The following is a 14,938-nucleotide window of genomic DNA, read 5'->3' on the forward strand; positions in this document are numbered from 1 at the left end:
AAATGAGCACATTAACAATGGAGCTGATGAACTAGTTTAGAACTAAAAAAGCTGCTTAATTCAACATAAGAAATAAGAGGTCAGTGTGTTTTGGGATGTATATTTAGAGGTATCAAGCGTTTGGGCAGACTTTCCAGAGAAGTTGCTTCCTACTTGCTTTGAAAAGCATTTCAATCCCTCCATCCAACCCTCATACATTGTATGAGCAAATAGATGATTCACTAGGATAGCTCCACCTCGCTTCTGCCCAAACATGTTTCACTAAGTGCTTAGGTTTGCCTCAAATGTAGAAACTGAATGCTAATTTCAGCCATGTTTTTATTTAAGTTAAATTAAGGATTATACAAAGCAAGGAAGCAATATGCTGGATTCCTGCTATCAAAAATAAAAAGGTAACTGACCCCATCCAAAACGTGCAGGTATATCTCAGTGAGGTCCATGAATTGTTGGAAGATGTAGGATTTTTTTCCAACAAGGCATAGATTTTGTTTTTAAATAGACAGTTATCAAGAAGTGGACTAGGATCATTCACCCAGACTACAGTCCAGTTTTAGATTTTTGCTAAAATCTCAACGTATTCTCCCTCCCACCAAAACAAACTATGTTTTGGGTGGATTATGTCCTTTATGGGTCATATGCAGGCATTCTAGAATACACAAGAGGCAGATTTTGTTTGGGGATTTTTTAAAACACAGAAAGAAACCCTGTCCTCATAACCGATTCTAAAATAAATGATTTCAGTATTTATCAAGGGTTCTTAACAGGCTTTTAATATTTAGTCTCCCTGGTCTAAAGCAAAGCTAGTTCTGCAACAACTTTCTAAAAGGAATTTATGTTGGAAAATGCGGTAGTATTTCACCACCACTTTCATTTCTTAAATTGTAAGAAGGCAGAAATAATTCCTATTGATTCACATAACCAGTTAATTTGAAAGGTTTGGTAAAGGAGATCTGAAATATTCAGTGTTTGGCTTTGCTAAACACTGCAAATCAAAGACTTCATTTTCCTGTAATGTTTCCAGGAAAAACTGGATTAAGAAGTGAGGCTACATCTTGTCCATTCAAGGTTTGTTTGGTAGCTGCTACTATTGGAAACTAATAGTAAAGAATGCAGAAACTTGGCTCTCACAAGCAAACCCTTGGAAAATATACTTACAACGTTTAGCTAAACAGTCATGTTACTTCAGGACATGGCTACGGATTTACTGGTAGTCTTCGAATGATCAAATTTTTAATCAGAAGTGTCAATAAATGGTGATTTCACCGTACACACACAAACTAATGAAAATATATGTTCATCAATGATGATCAAAATTTACAGATCGGCAAAGAAAGAAAAATGATGCTTGAGAACTTAGTTTGCTTTAAGGATATTTACATTGTATATTTTGATGTGATGCTGACAATTTGCATTTTAACAGTTATAAATCTTTAACTTTTTGAATCAACGTCTACTGTTATTAAACAATTACTGTCTGACCTCCCCATTGTCTTGTTCCACAAACAGCTTTCCACAACTGAAAAATTTAAATTGATAAAAATCTAAAACACTTAAACACAAATATTGATATTATCAGTCAAAATAATCAAAAAAGAAAAATCAAATTCTGCCAACCCTAGATATAGGCTGCACTCAAGTTAGTAAAGTACACCTTGTTTATAGGGGGTAAGAAATCTGGGAGATCAGAAATTGAGGTAGCCTTGAGAGTTTTAAGGCTGCAGAGCTGGGGCAGTAGTCAGATTTACAACTGTATGCATCCCTGCACACTTCCCTACTTTCCAATGGGCTGAAAATTTCATATTCATTAAAATGAACTATTCAAAGGTACTGATTAAAGAGAAACTTTCAAATTAAAAAACCTTACATGGCATCAAAGACTTGCAAAAATATACAAACCTTCCAGCCATATATGTGCATTAGCACATTTTTACTATAGTAAAGCAGTGTAACATACATAGGCAGAATTGGAAAACTTGTTTGTAACCTCCTGTGTTTCAATGTCTGTGTCACTATGCTGGGGAATTCAGTCATGTGATACTGTGGTGTGAGAAACTATTTGGTTTGCAGCTCCCAGATGGGCAAGCAGGCATTATGCCAAGTCACATGATTCACCTTAGTGCTTACTCAGCAAACCCATGGTTTTTATTTCTTTAATGACTAACCTTGAGGAAAGCAAATGAAAGTGTTGATACCACAGTGGTAGGTACACAATTACTGTACTTAGTTCCACCAAGGCATCATCCTTTAAACAGCAACTGCTTTTAAGTTGGCTACAACTAGGGCCCTACCAAATTCATGGTCCATTTTGGTCAATTTCACAGTGATGGCATTTTAAAAATTGTTAATTTCATGATTTCAGATATTGTGAAATTTCAGATTTTAAGTGTTGTAACTGTAGGAGTCCTGACCCAAAATGGGGGGGGGGGGGAGGAGCTGGGGGGTTGCAAGGTTATTGTAAGGGGGTCACAGTATTCATAGCTACTAAGGTCAGAAGGGACCATTATGATCATCTAGTCTGACCTCCTGCACAGTGCAGGCCACAGAATGTCACCCACCCACTCCTGCGAAAACCTCTCACCCATGTCTGAGCTATTGAAGTCCTCAAATTGTGGTTTAAAGACTTCAAGGAGCAGAGAATCCTCCAACAAGTGACCAGTGCCCCATGCTACAGAGGAAGGCAAAAAAACCTCCAGGGCCTCTTCCAATCTGCCCTGGAGGAAAATTCCTTCCCGACCCCAAATATGACGATCAGCTAAACCCTGAGCATATAGGCAAGATTCACCAGCCAGATACTACAGAAAATTCTTTCTTGAGTAACTCCGATCCCACCCCATCTAACATCACATCACAGGCCATTAGGCCTATTTACCATGATTATTTAATTACCAAAACCATGTTATCCCATCATACCATCTCCTCCATAAACTTATCAAGTTTAATCTTAAAGCCAGATAGATCTTTTGCCCCCACTGCTTCCCTTGGAAAGCTATTCCAAAACTTTCTCCTCTGATGGTTAGGTTGCCACCCTTACTTCTAGGGTGACCAGATGTCCCAATATTTAGGGCTGTCTTATATGGGCTCCTATTACCCCCACCCTGCCTGATTTTTCACACTTGCTATCTGGTCACCCTACTTACTTCTGCACTGCTTTCAGAGCTGAGCCCGTCCCTCCGGCAAGCCAGCTCTGAAGGCAGCACAGAAGTAAGGGTGGCAATGCTGCAACCCCCTTACAATAACCTTATGACACCCGCCCCACACAACCTCCTTTTGGGTCAGGACCCCCAGTTTGAGAAACACTGGTTTCTCTCATGAATTCTGTATAGTATAGGGTAAAAACATACAAGAGACCAGATTTCAGGGTCAGTGACGTGTTTTTCACAGCAGTGAATTTGGTAGGGCCCTAGCTATAACATACATTTTGGAACTTTTCATTGTCAAAACCCTGGTGTTAGTGAATACATGTTACAAGAATATGGCCAGTGACAAATTAATATTTAGAACATCTTGAGAAACCAGATGTCACAATAGCAAGTTTACTAACAAAAAGCAATTCTGTTCAATTATCAAAGCAGTAATTTTATGGTCAAATGTTACCTCCTAAAGTAGACTGTACATTCAATCTTGTGTGAGGAAGGACTCACTAGAGTATTTAACAGCGGGAGAAGGAAGAAAGCCACGTGTAGGAGCAGAAGTAGATGAAACCACTTGTTTCTATGTTAGCCAAACAGCCAGTGAAATTCTAGGCCTGATTTCAGACCATGTTGTACCACTTCCACCGTTCCACAAAATAGCAGTTAAGAGCTAAATTCCAAATCATTAGGCAAGTATAAACAGCATTCACATAACTTCAAGGAGCAGAAAAAGCCATTCCATCTTCAGATAAATACCCATCTAAGAGTTCTCAAACATATAGATCTGCCCTTAACTGGGGCACAAACTTAAAACTCAAACACTGGCATAAAGGACTCAAAGGAATAATCTCAAAGCAATCTCAAAGGCATTCTTAGTGACAGTTAAGAAGTACATCATGTTACTAAACACAATAAAACTGAAGCAGAAAGTAGCCATGTTAGCAGCCTTAGACACAAGAAGCACAACTGTGCATTTGAGTGCATGAGGAAATGCAAACAAAGCTGTTATAAACTAAAGTTCAAACATATCACTACAGCTTTAGATCTTGTTTACTCAAATGCGTTTTATCTCAGACTACATCTAATGAAACGGACTACTTGAAAATATCAGTGATAACTTATTGACATCCAGCACAACTTAGGCATATGGATTTCATACCTCTACCAGGACACTACACACATTTATTTGTCTTGGTTCCTTATGTTTTGTCAGTATCCTATACTGCTTTAGCCTACAATTATTCTGACTGGCACCAAGCAACTAGTTCCTTAACATCTTTCCGTTTCAAATATACAGTTTCATTATGGCAGTCACTTCTCAACTATTACAGAGGGAGGAAAATTTCACAGCAAACAAGTATGCCAATGTACCAAAAGTTTGGATTCTTTACACTTGCTAATTCAACCTCTCCAGAGGCAGCAATAATGTAATGCATAGAGTGTATATAAGAAAAATAGAGCCCGTCACCATGAGACATTTGAGACTGAACTGCCTATGTGTTAGCTTCTCCATATTGACTTGTATGTTCTCTTCCATAAAGCTGGAAAAACAATTGTTAATTGTTGACCAACTAAGTCAGGAATACAAATGCAATTAACATAATATGGGATAACTGGTACAGTCAAGTGAAATATTTAGCAGATATCACTCACTGTGGCAACTAACATTAGTTATAAATTAGGCCACCCAAGTACTAAATTAAGAAGTGGCAACTAAACACTTTCTATAGGAAAGTTAAAGAGTTACTATAAATAAAATATTGTGACTGTTTTGTACAGCTAAGACACACTTCAAATATTTGAAGTATGCTAGTGCAACTCATTCCCATAAATACCATGCAACCTGATGGTTTAAATTGACTAGAATTCTCCATGCTGCATATGCACTTCTAAGTGATTGACTTGCTATTTTACTAACTGCTTAAGGCAGAAAATCTACATCTGGTAAATTGTTTCTATGTATGTTTCTACAGAAATTAAGCCTTCCTGCCTTTTTGGTTGCAAAGGTAATCCTCCAATATAAGGAGAAACCCATGGAGTGCTTTCATCCCAAGTCTTTATATTGCTCTAGTGCCGCTCAGCTTTCCCAAGCAGGATGAAAACTGACAAAACTGGTCAGTTTAATTACTGCATACAGGATGCCACATATATTGAAACTGACAAAACTGTTGGCTACCTTGGTATCTGCTTCTGCTAGATAAAAGTGTGAGCAGAGGTAGACAGAACCAAGTATAAGAGAAGATCTAAAAAAAGACTGAAGCTATCCCTATTCAATAGAAGAGATTACCCTCCTTGTCAGCCAAAAGGCTCTGCCACAAAAAGAAAAGCATCAGCTGCTGGAAGGGAAAAAAAGTGACAGGGGAGTCATACACGCCTACAAATATGAAACAGAATCCATTGACAGGACCCTACCTCGTTCCAGCAGCTCACAAAAATGGACTTTTCTCACCAGAGCACTGCCAGTGGAAGTTACAGTTGTGCCCTCTCCATGTCTCATATTAGTATCTGGCTAGCAGGTCTGTTTTTCAAGCCCTGTCTTATGATTTCAAATAAGCAGTTCCAAGCTGAGAATGCATCCTCACTGATTAAAATATTTAACTTGTATAAAACACTGCTTAAAGGGACATTCACTTGAAAAGATGTCTGAAAATTATGCATCTACTATTATTAATAAAACTCTAGGATTACTATTAAGTAACTTTTTTCAATTTACTTTGTGCATTTGACAGCACTTTATGTAACTCAGTTTCACCGTTTCCCTGAATAGTCCATTATTATGGGAGATACTAGTGAACGCTAAAGCCAAAAGACCCTTGAACATTTTTAAGATGTTTCAGGACACCCTGTTAGAAGGGTGCTTTATCATAAGCTATAATATTTATAAATTTGAATGGTTTTAAATTAATACATTTCCAATGTCCTTTACATCACTACACATCTAACTGCACATATTGCACTCTTAAGGCTTAATGCCAGAGTAGGTTTTACTCATTTTATGAGTTAGGAAGGACCCATGATAAATGTTAAATTTGAATAGCTCCATACAATGGTGCGATTCTACTTACGACTAAATTAAAATGTCACTTTAGTCAGCTTCATATGCTTAGTGGGGTATTAAGACTCCTACAGTGAGAACATAGTGCAAACTTCTCTGAACCTGGTAGGTCATATCAGGAGAATAAGGTTAATCATAACAGTCTTTCTAGAATTTGCTTTCCATGAAGATGATGGGAAGCAGTAAGAAGCTTCAACCTTCTCCTTCCACTCCCCCTGCATTAAGGAATATGAAAATTGGCATAAACATGCCTCAACACCTGTAGAATATAAAACAGGTTTGAACATTAAGCTGGGTGGAAGGAAAGCTATGATATACACAATACATATTTTTTCAGTAGTCTTGGAATTCAAAGAACCATTGGTATATTTTCAGTGCCATTAATTATCACCTATCCATGTGTGTTATTATGCCTTGTCTACACAAGAGCAATGGCTTCCTCATGTAGCCACAGCCTTAGTTCTGCCCTCAATAAATAAATGCAACATTTAATATGTTACTCATGATTGGCTGTAACCAAGGAGCAGATACATCATCCATTCCAAATACAGCCAGATCCTGTCAATTCATCTGAACAACTAATCCTCAAGAAAAATCTCTACCCAAAGAAAACCTATTTAAAAATATGTAGAGGGTGCATCTTGAAAGACATTTAAGTTACAATAAATTAATACAAAAAAAAGTTCAGAACAAGCCACCAGCCAAATATACAGCCAGCCAGAACCAAGGCATCTGGTACAAACTCAAATACCCCAAATTAATGTGATCAATTAAACAAGAAAGTAACAGATGAAAATGATTGCCAGTACAAGAAGCAGACTGACAATGCCCTAGAACCATCTGGATAAACCTGCCAGAAGAATGTGGCCTTTTCATTTCATTCAGTCCATCAGAGCTGCTTTAGGGCACAAAATCAGTTAAAGAAGTGTAACCTTGATTCAAGTTCTGTCAACCAAAAATGAAATTCATGTTGCACAATAAATGTAAATAACACGCATTACACTGTTTAACTACTAGTGCATTTATATAGTTCCTTGTACTCTGAACTAGTTTCAAATTCTTAATATTTGAAGGGGTCTGCATGGTGGGAGTATAGAATAACAGCTGTGCCCTTTTTTCAAGATTTCTTTTACACCATAAAGCAAAACCTTTCCTGCCCAAATCTGACTGTGTTTTTTTATCTTAAACATAAGGATTGCAAAGTCTCCAACCTGACCTGTTTACAGGGATGGCTGAGGATTCATGTACCGTCAGCTTTCTCAGCTCTGAGGTGACATTCAAAAATGTATTTTAAAATTGGATTTTGCCCTTTTGCTTCTTTATACATTATGAATGCATGTAAGGGTTTTTTTTTTTTGCTAATTTATCTTAACATATCTGGAAGACCAAGTCTAGTCATCTTGGTTTTATTGGATGTATCTAAGCATGTTTCTGCACTTGCATCTAAGGTGCAAGAGAGCTGAATATTAAACAGAGACTTCCTCTTATTGCAAAAGTATTAATAACTGCACTTCCGTGTTTACTGCTTTGATATATGTAGGGTATATCTACACTTAAGCGTAGCACTTCAGTGTAACATTACCTACGGCAACAGGAAGGGTTCTCCTGTCAATACAAGTAGTCCACCACCCCAGGTGGTAGGTAGGTCAAAAGAAGAATTTTTCCATCAACCTAGCCGTCTACACAGGCACATAGGTTGGCTTAACAATGCCGCTCCAGGGTGTGGATTTTTCACCCCAATGGACACAGTTAAATCAACCGAATTTTCTACTGTAGGCTAGGCCTAAGAAGGCCCAACATGTTTTTCAGAAGCTAGCCTGCATAATCTTTACTTTAGTAACTCAGACGTACCATTTTATTTCTTGTATAAGCATAACAAAGTTATGCTTCAGATGTTGCTTATCTAGTGTTTTTTATACACAGGTCTCAACACTGATTCATAGAAACACAGGACTGGAAGGTTCCTCGATAGGTTATCTAGTCCAGGCTGCTGCACTGAGGCAGGACCAAGTATTATCTAGACCGGGTGGGCAAACTTTTTTGGCCCGAGGGCCACATTTGGGCATGGAAATTGTATAGCGAGCCACGAATGCTCACAAAATTGGGATTGGGGTGCGGGCCCTGGGGTGGGACCAGAAATGAGGAATTCAGGGTGCGGGAGGGTTGGAGTGCAGGTAGTGGAGTGAGGGCTCTGGCTGGGGGTGCAGGCTCTGGGGTCCACGACAGTGGGACTGAGAGGTTTGGAAGGAAATCAGGGCTAGGGAAGGGATGATGGAGGGGGTCAGGGGTACAGGCTCCGAGCAGCGCTTACCATAAGGAGCTCCCAGAAGCAGCGGTACATCTCCCCTCTGTCTCCTTTGTGGAGGCGTGGCCAAGCGGCTCGGCACGCTGTTCCGTCCACAAGCGCCACCCCTGCAGCTCCCATTGACTGCGGTTGCCAGCCAATGGGAGCTGCGGGGCTGGCGCTTGGGGTGGGAGCAACATGCAGAGCCCCGTCTGCCCCATGCGTAGGAGACGGAGGGCAGACATGTTGCTGCTTCCGGGAGGCGCACGGAGCCACAGCACGCATAGAGCGGGGCAAGCCCTGGATCCTGCTCCCTGGCAGGAGCTCAAGGGCCAGATTAAAACATCTGAAGGGCCAGATGTGGTCCCCAGGCCATAGTCTGCCCACCCCGATCTAGACCATTCCTGATATGTTTGACTAATCTGTTCTTAAAAGTCTCCAACTGCCGGAGATTCCACAACCTCCCTACATAATTTGTTCTAGTGCTTGACTACCCTTATAGTTAGGAAGCTTTTCCTAACGTCTAATATAAATCTCCCTTGCTGCAATTTAAGCTCATCATTTCTTGCCCTGTCCTCAGTGTGTAAGGAGAACAATTTATCCCCCTCCTCTTTGCAACAACTTTCTACATTCTTGAAGACTTATGCCCCCCAACCCCAATCTTCTCTTCTCCAGATGTAACATCCCCATTTTCTTCCCCAATGTTATCTCATAGGTCATGTTTTCTAAAACTTTAATTGTTTCTGTAGCACTCCTCTGGCTTTTCCCCAGGTTGTCAAATGTAATCTTGCATTCTTTTGTAAAGTATTACCTCGGTTTTACAGATGGGGAAACTGAAGTACAGAACGATAAAGTGACATTTCCAAGGTTATACGACAAGCCAGTGGCAAAGCCAGGAATGAGCTCTCGATTCCCTGTCAAGTGCCATATCCACTGGATCACAATGCCTCCTGCTATGACTACTTTAATAGAGTGCAGCTGTAAGGTTTTATAACAGTTTTAAAACTTGCCTGACTTATGAAGAAAAAAAAAAGGATTAAATTTTCCTTAACATTCTCCTCCAGCAGAGCACAACTCAATTCTATTCCAACTGTTCAGATACACACATTCTGCCATAGTGCTGATGTGGTGTACTGTCAGAATATTTAACCGAAAACTAAACTAAATATAAAAGTCAAACATTTTCCAGACAAGAGTGCATTTAAAGCGTACCAGATCACATGCGTCTAAAGAGACATACTGGTAAATCAAGCACAATATGCACACTCTATGGACATCACCAGGATCAAAGTCACAAATTAATTCTTTGTACAATGTACGTATCCTTGATGGGTGTTCTAGTGACACATTCCATGTTGTAAGTCAGGTTATTCATCTTCATTCACAGAAACAAGTATTTGGCCTGAATCAAATTCCATCATCTTCATGTTTGTGGACAAGAACTTTCTTGAACAAATTGTTATTGCCCTTCTCTGATGTTAAAGTAGAAAACGCAAAATAAGAAGCACTTTATTTTAGGTTCTCTCACTGCAACTGTCACCAGATATCATCGAGCAGGATGCCAGCCAAAAGAAGAAGTGTGTGGCTAAAATACATCCCCCCACGCAAGATTTAAACCCAGCAGAAGTGCTGTGGAAGAATTTCGAATGAGGGCAGATGTTCTGAAAGGTAGCATTTTGCAGAACACCCTATGGTAGGACTAGGGCTGTGAGAACCTCAAAGTGAAATTGACCAGAGATTGTTTCAGTCACATAATCTAAGGGATTACTCAACCTGAACTTTCCTCAGTTTAAAAAAAGTAGTGAGTTGAGTAGTTTCAGATACCATATCAGTTGCCAAATCTCCCAATCAATTTTTTGTGGTATTATCCATCATTTCCTGTTCTTTAAAACAGTTGTTCATTCCCCTATTGTTGTGTGGAAAAAACACATTTAAAACAAACAAAGGTGAAATTGCTGACTATATACAAAGTGAAATGGGATATATAAAATACTGTCAAATGCACAAAGAAAAAACTCAAAATATTAAAAACAAGTTTTTTCTTTCAGTGATATCAATCTTGTTATTTTCAAACAGTAGGTAAGTTTTATACAAGAATCTTATTTAAGTAGACTTTCAGCATCTCAGCTTGTAAAAAACAGTAATAAATTGTTTATCACTGATCAAGCCTGACGACATCTCTTTGAACTGTAATTCACTTCTGCTACATGGAAAGAATACTAAATTAAGGATTTGTTGGTAGCATAACAGGTATGTTTTTCACTTAAAGAATAACAATTTACATTTACCTAAAAACACCTGTTTTTTCAGACTGGCAGTGAAATATTAAGTACCTGTTCACTTTGGCAGTTTTTCCAAGTTATCATTTTAATGTTCAACTATTTCAGTAGTGGCATTTCAATAAACAATGTCACGTATTTCTTCAATGGAAGGCTTTCATTTTTAAAACTGAAAAGGATATTGAAACTGCGTAATCTGTGCAGCTCTGATTTCACACTTATAGCTAGAGGTTTTTTGCTTCATCCAGGTATATTTGCTCTATCCTTACATAAGACTATACTGATTTTATAAAGGGTTTAAATATATAGGACAACACAGCCTACGGCAATATAGTTATGGCATATGTGCAGGAGATATTACTGCTCATAACTGGGGGCACACACAAATGTCCTTATTTTAAATGAAGGAAAGCATTAAACTAATTAGTATTCGATAAGATTTACAAAACATGTCCTACAATAACAGCGGCCAGTCACAATGTCCTACAAAATCTCTTGGGTTATACCCATTATGTATTATAAAACAAGGAAAAGAATAGGTACAAAGCGTGTACTATAGCTAGGCTTGTCAGAGTTCAATTTTCATTTTTTTACAACTGATGGCTAATATTGAATTTAAACATTTTCTATATTTATCAAATTTTAACAGTTGCGGGAAATTTTGGGAGATCAGACAATAATAATTTAATGAGAGCAGATGCTGAGATTCAAAAAGTTAAAGCTTCAAAATCATTAAAACATCACCTCAAAATACACAACGTAAATATCTTTAAATCAAATTACATTCTCAAGAAGCATTTTTCTTACTTTGTCTATTTGTAAATTTCTATTATTGATGGAAATATTTTTTCCTTGGTTTGTGTGTACACTGTGAAATTGATGTTTATCAAGATTTACCATAAAAATCTAATCCTTCCAATCCCAACTATTACTAATACCCTATCCTTTGCAAACCCCTAAGTTTTGTTTATGTAGCCACTGACTCCAACAACATAGCTTTGATTTTCTTCACACTCACCACACAACAGATGTTAAACACAATTCACAGAATTTTAAATGCAATAAGCTTCTAATGAAGGCTCTTGAAAAGTGACAACTTTTTATAAAAAGTTTTTGTATAAAAATAGTTACATTTCCATTCATCTTTATACTGAAGTAAGGGGAACCCACCAGCTTTTGCTTTATTCTTGCTCACCTGGCTGACCTACCAGTCTTAGTAAATTAATCCAATTCTCAAGTATGCTTCACTACTAAGAAAATTTAAAAAATAGTTCTGACTAAGCCTCCCCTGATGTATTAAAACATGTTTTCACAACTAGCATGAAACACCGAGACCGCATAACAAGCAAATGGAAGGGGGAGGAATAATCTTGGCACTGTATCTCTAGAGGGCTCAGTGACGCATCTGTTGTGGGCAACAGAAAGGGGCTGCCATTTCATTCCTCCTGGAGGTTCTCTGCAGGCCTGAGCCTTCCAGACACAAAAATGTGATGGAAGGGAGAGGTACATGCCAGAGCATGTCCCGTGTCCCAACAGAAGATGGGGGAAGGGTTAGTCACGTCCATCCGCCATTTTCTAAGCAGAGAAGGAAGACATGTTGGAACAAAAACACAACAAAAGAGAGCAGCCATTTCCAATGCTGCCTCCCCGGAAGCCAGCCTACAATCCCAAACACAAATCCTGCAGGAATTCCCCCTCCTCAGGGATTGCTGCATAAAGGGCTGAAATCTACAGGGCAGTAAGGGGGAATGGGGAAGGCTGGGTTGGAGAGATCCTGCTAATTCTACCGGATACACACTTTTCCACCTCCTAAATCAATCCTGAGTAAAAACACTCACCGCTTCTGTAACCATGGAGCCCCATCACAAACTGACGCACTGGACAAGAGCCCATACTGGTGTCCCACAGCTTGTTTGACTCTTACCTTATGTGTGGGATGCCAACTCCCCCTTGCAGAATCTTGTACAATTTGCTCTCGTACAGCAACTGGGGATGCCTGGCCTTCTGAGACTCCAACTTCACAGCCACTTCCTGCAGTGAGAGGGAACAGGGATCAGAGCATCCACCAAGTACAGGGGTTTAGGAGGACACAGCACTCCACTCCCACTCAGAGCTCTGCTGCAGTAAATTTTGGGAATATAGGAAAATTTTCTACTGCTCACAACACTAGCTCAATATCCATAATATGGAGAAGCAGCAGGCTCTGCAAATAAAATCCACACGGTGCTGATCTGTGCATAAATATCCATCCTGAAAGGGAAATTGGACTAGAAATGTTTAGTCTTCAGATCCATACGACTAATCGAGATGGGAATTGTTTCTTCGTGGCTCAGAAAAATGTGGGATGGAGAGAGAAAAAAGAAGAAAACCGAAGAGTGGGGGGGTGTGGGGGGGTGTCCTTCTGTGTGTCTCACCATATGTTGAGTGCCAGGTAAGTGTGTGCCCCCTCAAAGCAGAAAAGATGAATGGGGGAGGGGAAGATGGCCCCCTGCGCTGCCGATGGCAAGGTACATACCCCCATTTGTTTTTCGGGGAGAGGTTCCTAACTCTACCACCCATCCCCAGGGTAAGTGGAGATCCCCCGAATCGATGTGCTATCATCCGGTAAATTTCTCCTGCGAAGGGCCGGCCAGCCTCTCTCTGGTAGCGGCCTAACCACCGCAGCGGGTCCGCGGGTCGCCCAATCTCTTGGTGAAGCCAACCACAGGGGCCTGGGCTCCCTGTGCTGACAAGACCCCGGCTCGAGGAGGGTCACTGGGGCGGGGACTCCCTCAAGGGATGAGTCCCGGGGCTCCCTGCGGGGCTACGTGGCGCCCTTACCTCCCCGTTGGTGATGTTGATGGCCAGATAGATGTCCCCGAACGAGCCCGACCCGATCTTCCGCACCAGCTTGTATTTACCCCCGACGATGAACTCGGCCTTGGAGCCGCTGCTGCTCGCCATGGTGAGGGGCGGCTCGCGGCCCTCCCGGCGCTGAGGGGAAGTGAGGTGGGGGCCCTACGCTGGAACAACGGGCCTGGGGGGGCTCTACGCCGCCTGGGAGGAGGCGGCAGCGGAGGAGGAATCTGGTCCCCGCCGCTCAGCTTAGGCCGGGCCCCTGCGGCGGGCGTCCTCCTCCGCGGCTCTGCCCTACTCCCCGGCCGGGCGCCACTACACTCTCTGCCCGCTCCAGAGATACGGGAGTGGCACCGGGAGGCTCTGGGTGTCCGAGCGCAGCTGGCACCGCCGGATCCCGGCCGCCACCGCTGGTACTTCACTCAGCAGCCGCCGCCATCTTGTATATCGCGCGGCTGCTATCACGGACACAAAATGCCTCCACTCTGCGGCCGCCGCTTCTTCACCGCGCAGGGCACTCTGGGAACGGGGCGGGGCAGCTACTGCGCATGTTCGACAGGACACAAAACGCGCAAGTGCAAGCTAAGAGGGCAGGCGAGGACGTTGAGCCACCGCGCATGCGTAGACGGCGTTGACTCAAATTCAATGAGCAGCTCGGCTCTTCACGCAGCGTCAGTTTCCGCAAGTGCACATGCGCACAACCCTATTCGGAAACCAGGCGGAAGGGTGAAAAGGAAAGGGTGCATGCTCGCCCGTCCTCCCTCACCTGTTCCCCCCCCCTTCAGCCTTAAAGGGCCAGTGGCCTTTCAAAATCACAAGGGGTCTCTGTCACTTGACATAGCCAACTTTGTGGGAATGGGGCCAGGGAGGGGCACGGGGGCTTTGCAGCCTGTTTCTGGCAGCCAGCCTTGTTTGGGGGAGAGCAGAGCCATGGTCCTGGGCTAGCAGTCTTAGAAATCAGTCACTCTCAGAGGGGGCCATCTGATTATGGGTGCTTCCGTTTTTGGTGACAGCTGGAGCCTGATTTTCAGAGATCTTCAGCATCTGTTGCAGCATTCAGTGCAGTTAGGGGGAGCTTCTCAATTGGTACTCAGCACTCAGCCCTGGAAAATTGGGCCCACGATGTCTCTAGCTGGCAGTATTCCTCATGCTGAGTATTCAAAAATCATGAGTCAAGCCCCAGAAAAATCACGAGCTTGGCTTAAAAATGATGAGATTTTAAAAAGTCTAAATTTTGAGTTCTTTTTTGTTTGGCATCTGTTTTTTGAGCCTCTAAGGTTAATATTTTCAAGTTGGCTCTGCAGACATGAAGGATAGAGACAATTTTTTAAATGTAAGCTGAGATCTTCAATTA

At 41.4% G+C, this 14,938-nt stretch overlaps 1 protein-coding gene across 5 annotated transcripts in view; it reads right to left on the reverse strand.

The window, feature by feature from the left end:
* CSNK1A1 (casein kinase 1 alpha 1) overlaps positions 1-14,113 on the reverse strand; it is a gene marked incomplete at its 3' end in the record, with an annotated part of 52,431 nt that extends 38,318 nt beyond the window's left edge. For 2 of the 5 annotated variants that reach the window (XM_084636921.1, XM_084636919.1), the window contains exons 1-2: positions 13,570-14,112; positions 12,674-12,780 (exon numbers count right to left, since the gene is read on the reverse strand). In XM_084636921.1, the coding sequence (XP_084493047.1) occupies positions 12,674-12,780; positions 13,570-13,692 (230 nt within the window). In that variant the 5' untranslated portion in view covers positions 13,693-14,112. Of the gene's footprint in view, positions 1-12,673; positions 12,781-13,569 lie in introns of all 5 variants that reach the window. The other 3 variants (XM_084636918.1, XM_084636920.1, XM_084636922.1) reach the window with 2 other exon arrangements.
* Positions 14,114-14,938: the final 825 nt, after the last annotated feature.

The sequence above is a fragment of the Lepidochelys olivacea genome (assembly GCF_965140295.1).
Source record: "Lepidochelys olivacea isolate rLepOli2 genome assembly, chromosome: 8".
NCBI classification, from domain to species: domain Eukaryota; kingdom Metazoa; phylum Chordata; order Testudines; family Cheloniidae; genus Lepidochelys; species Lepidochelys olivacea.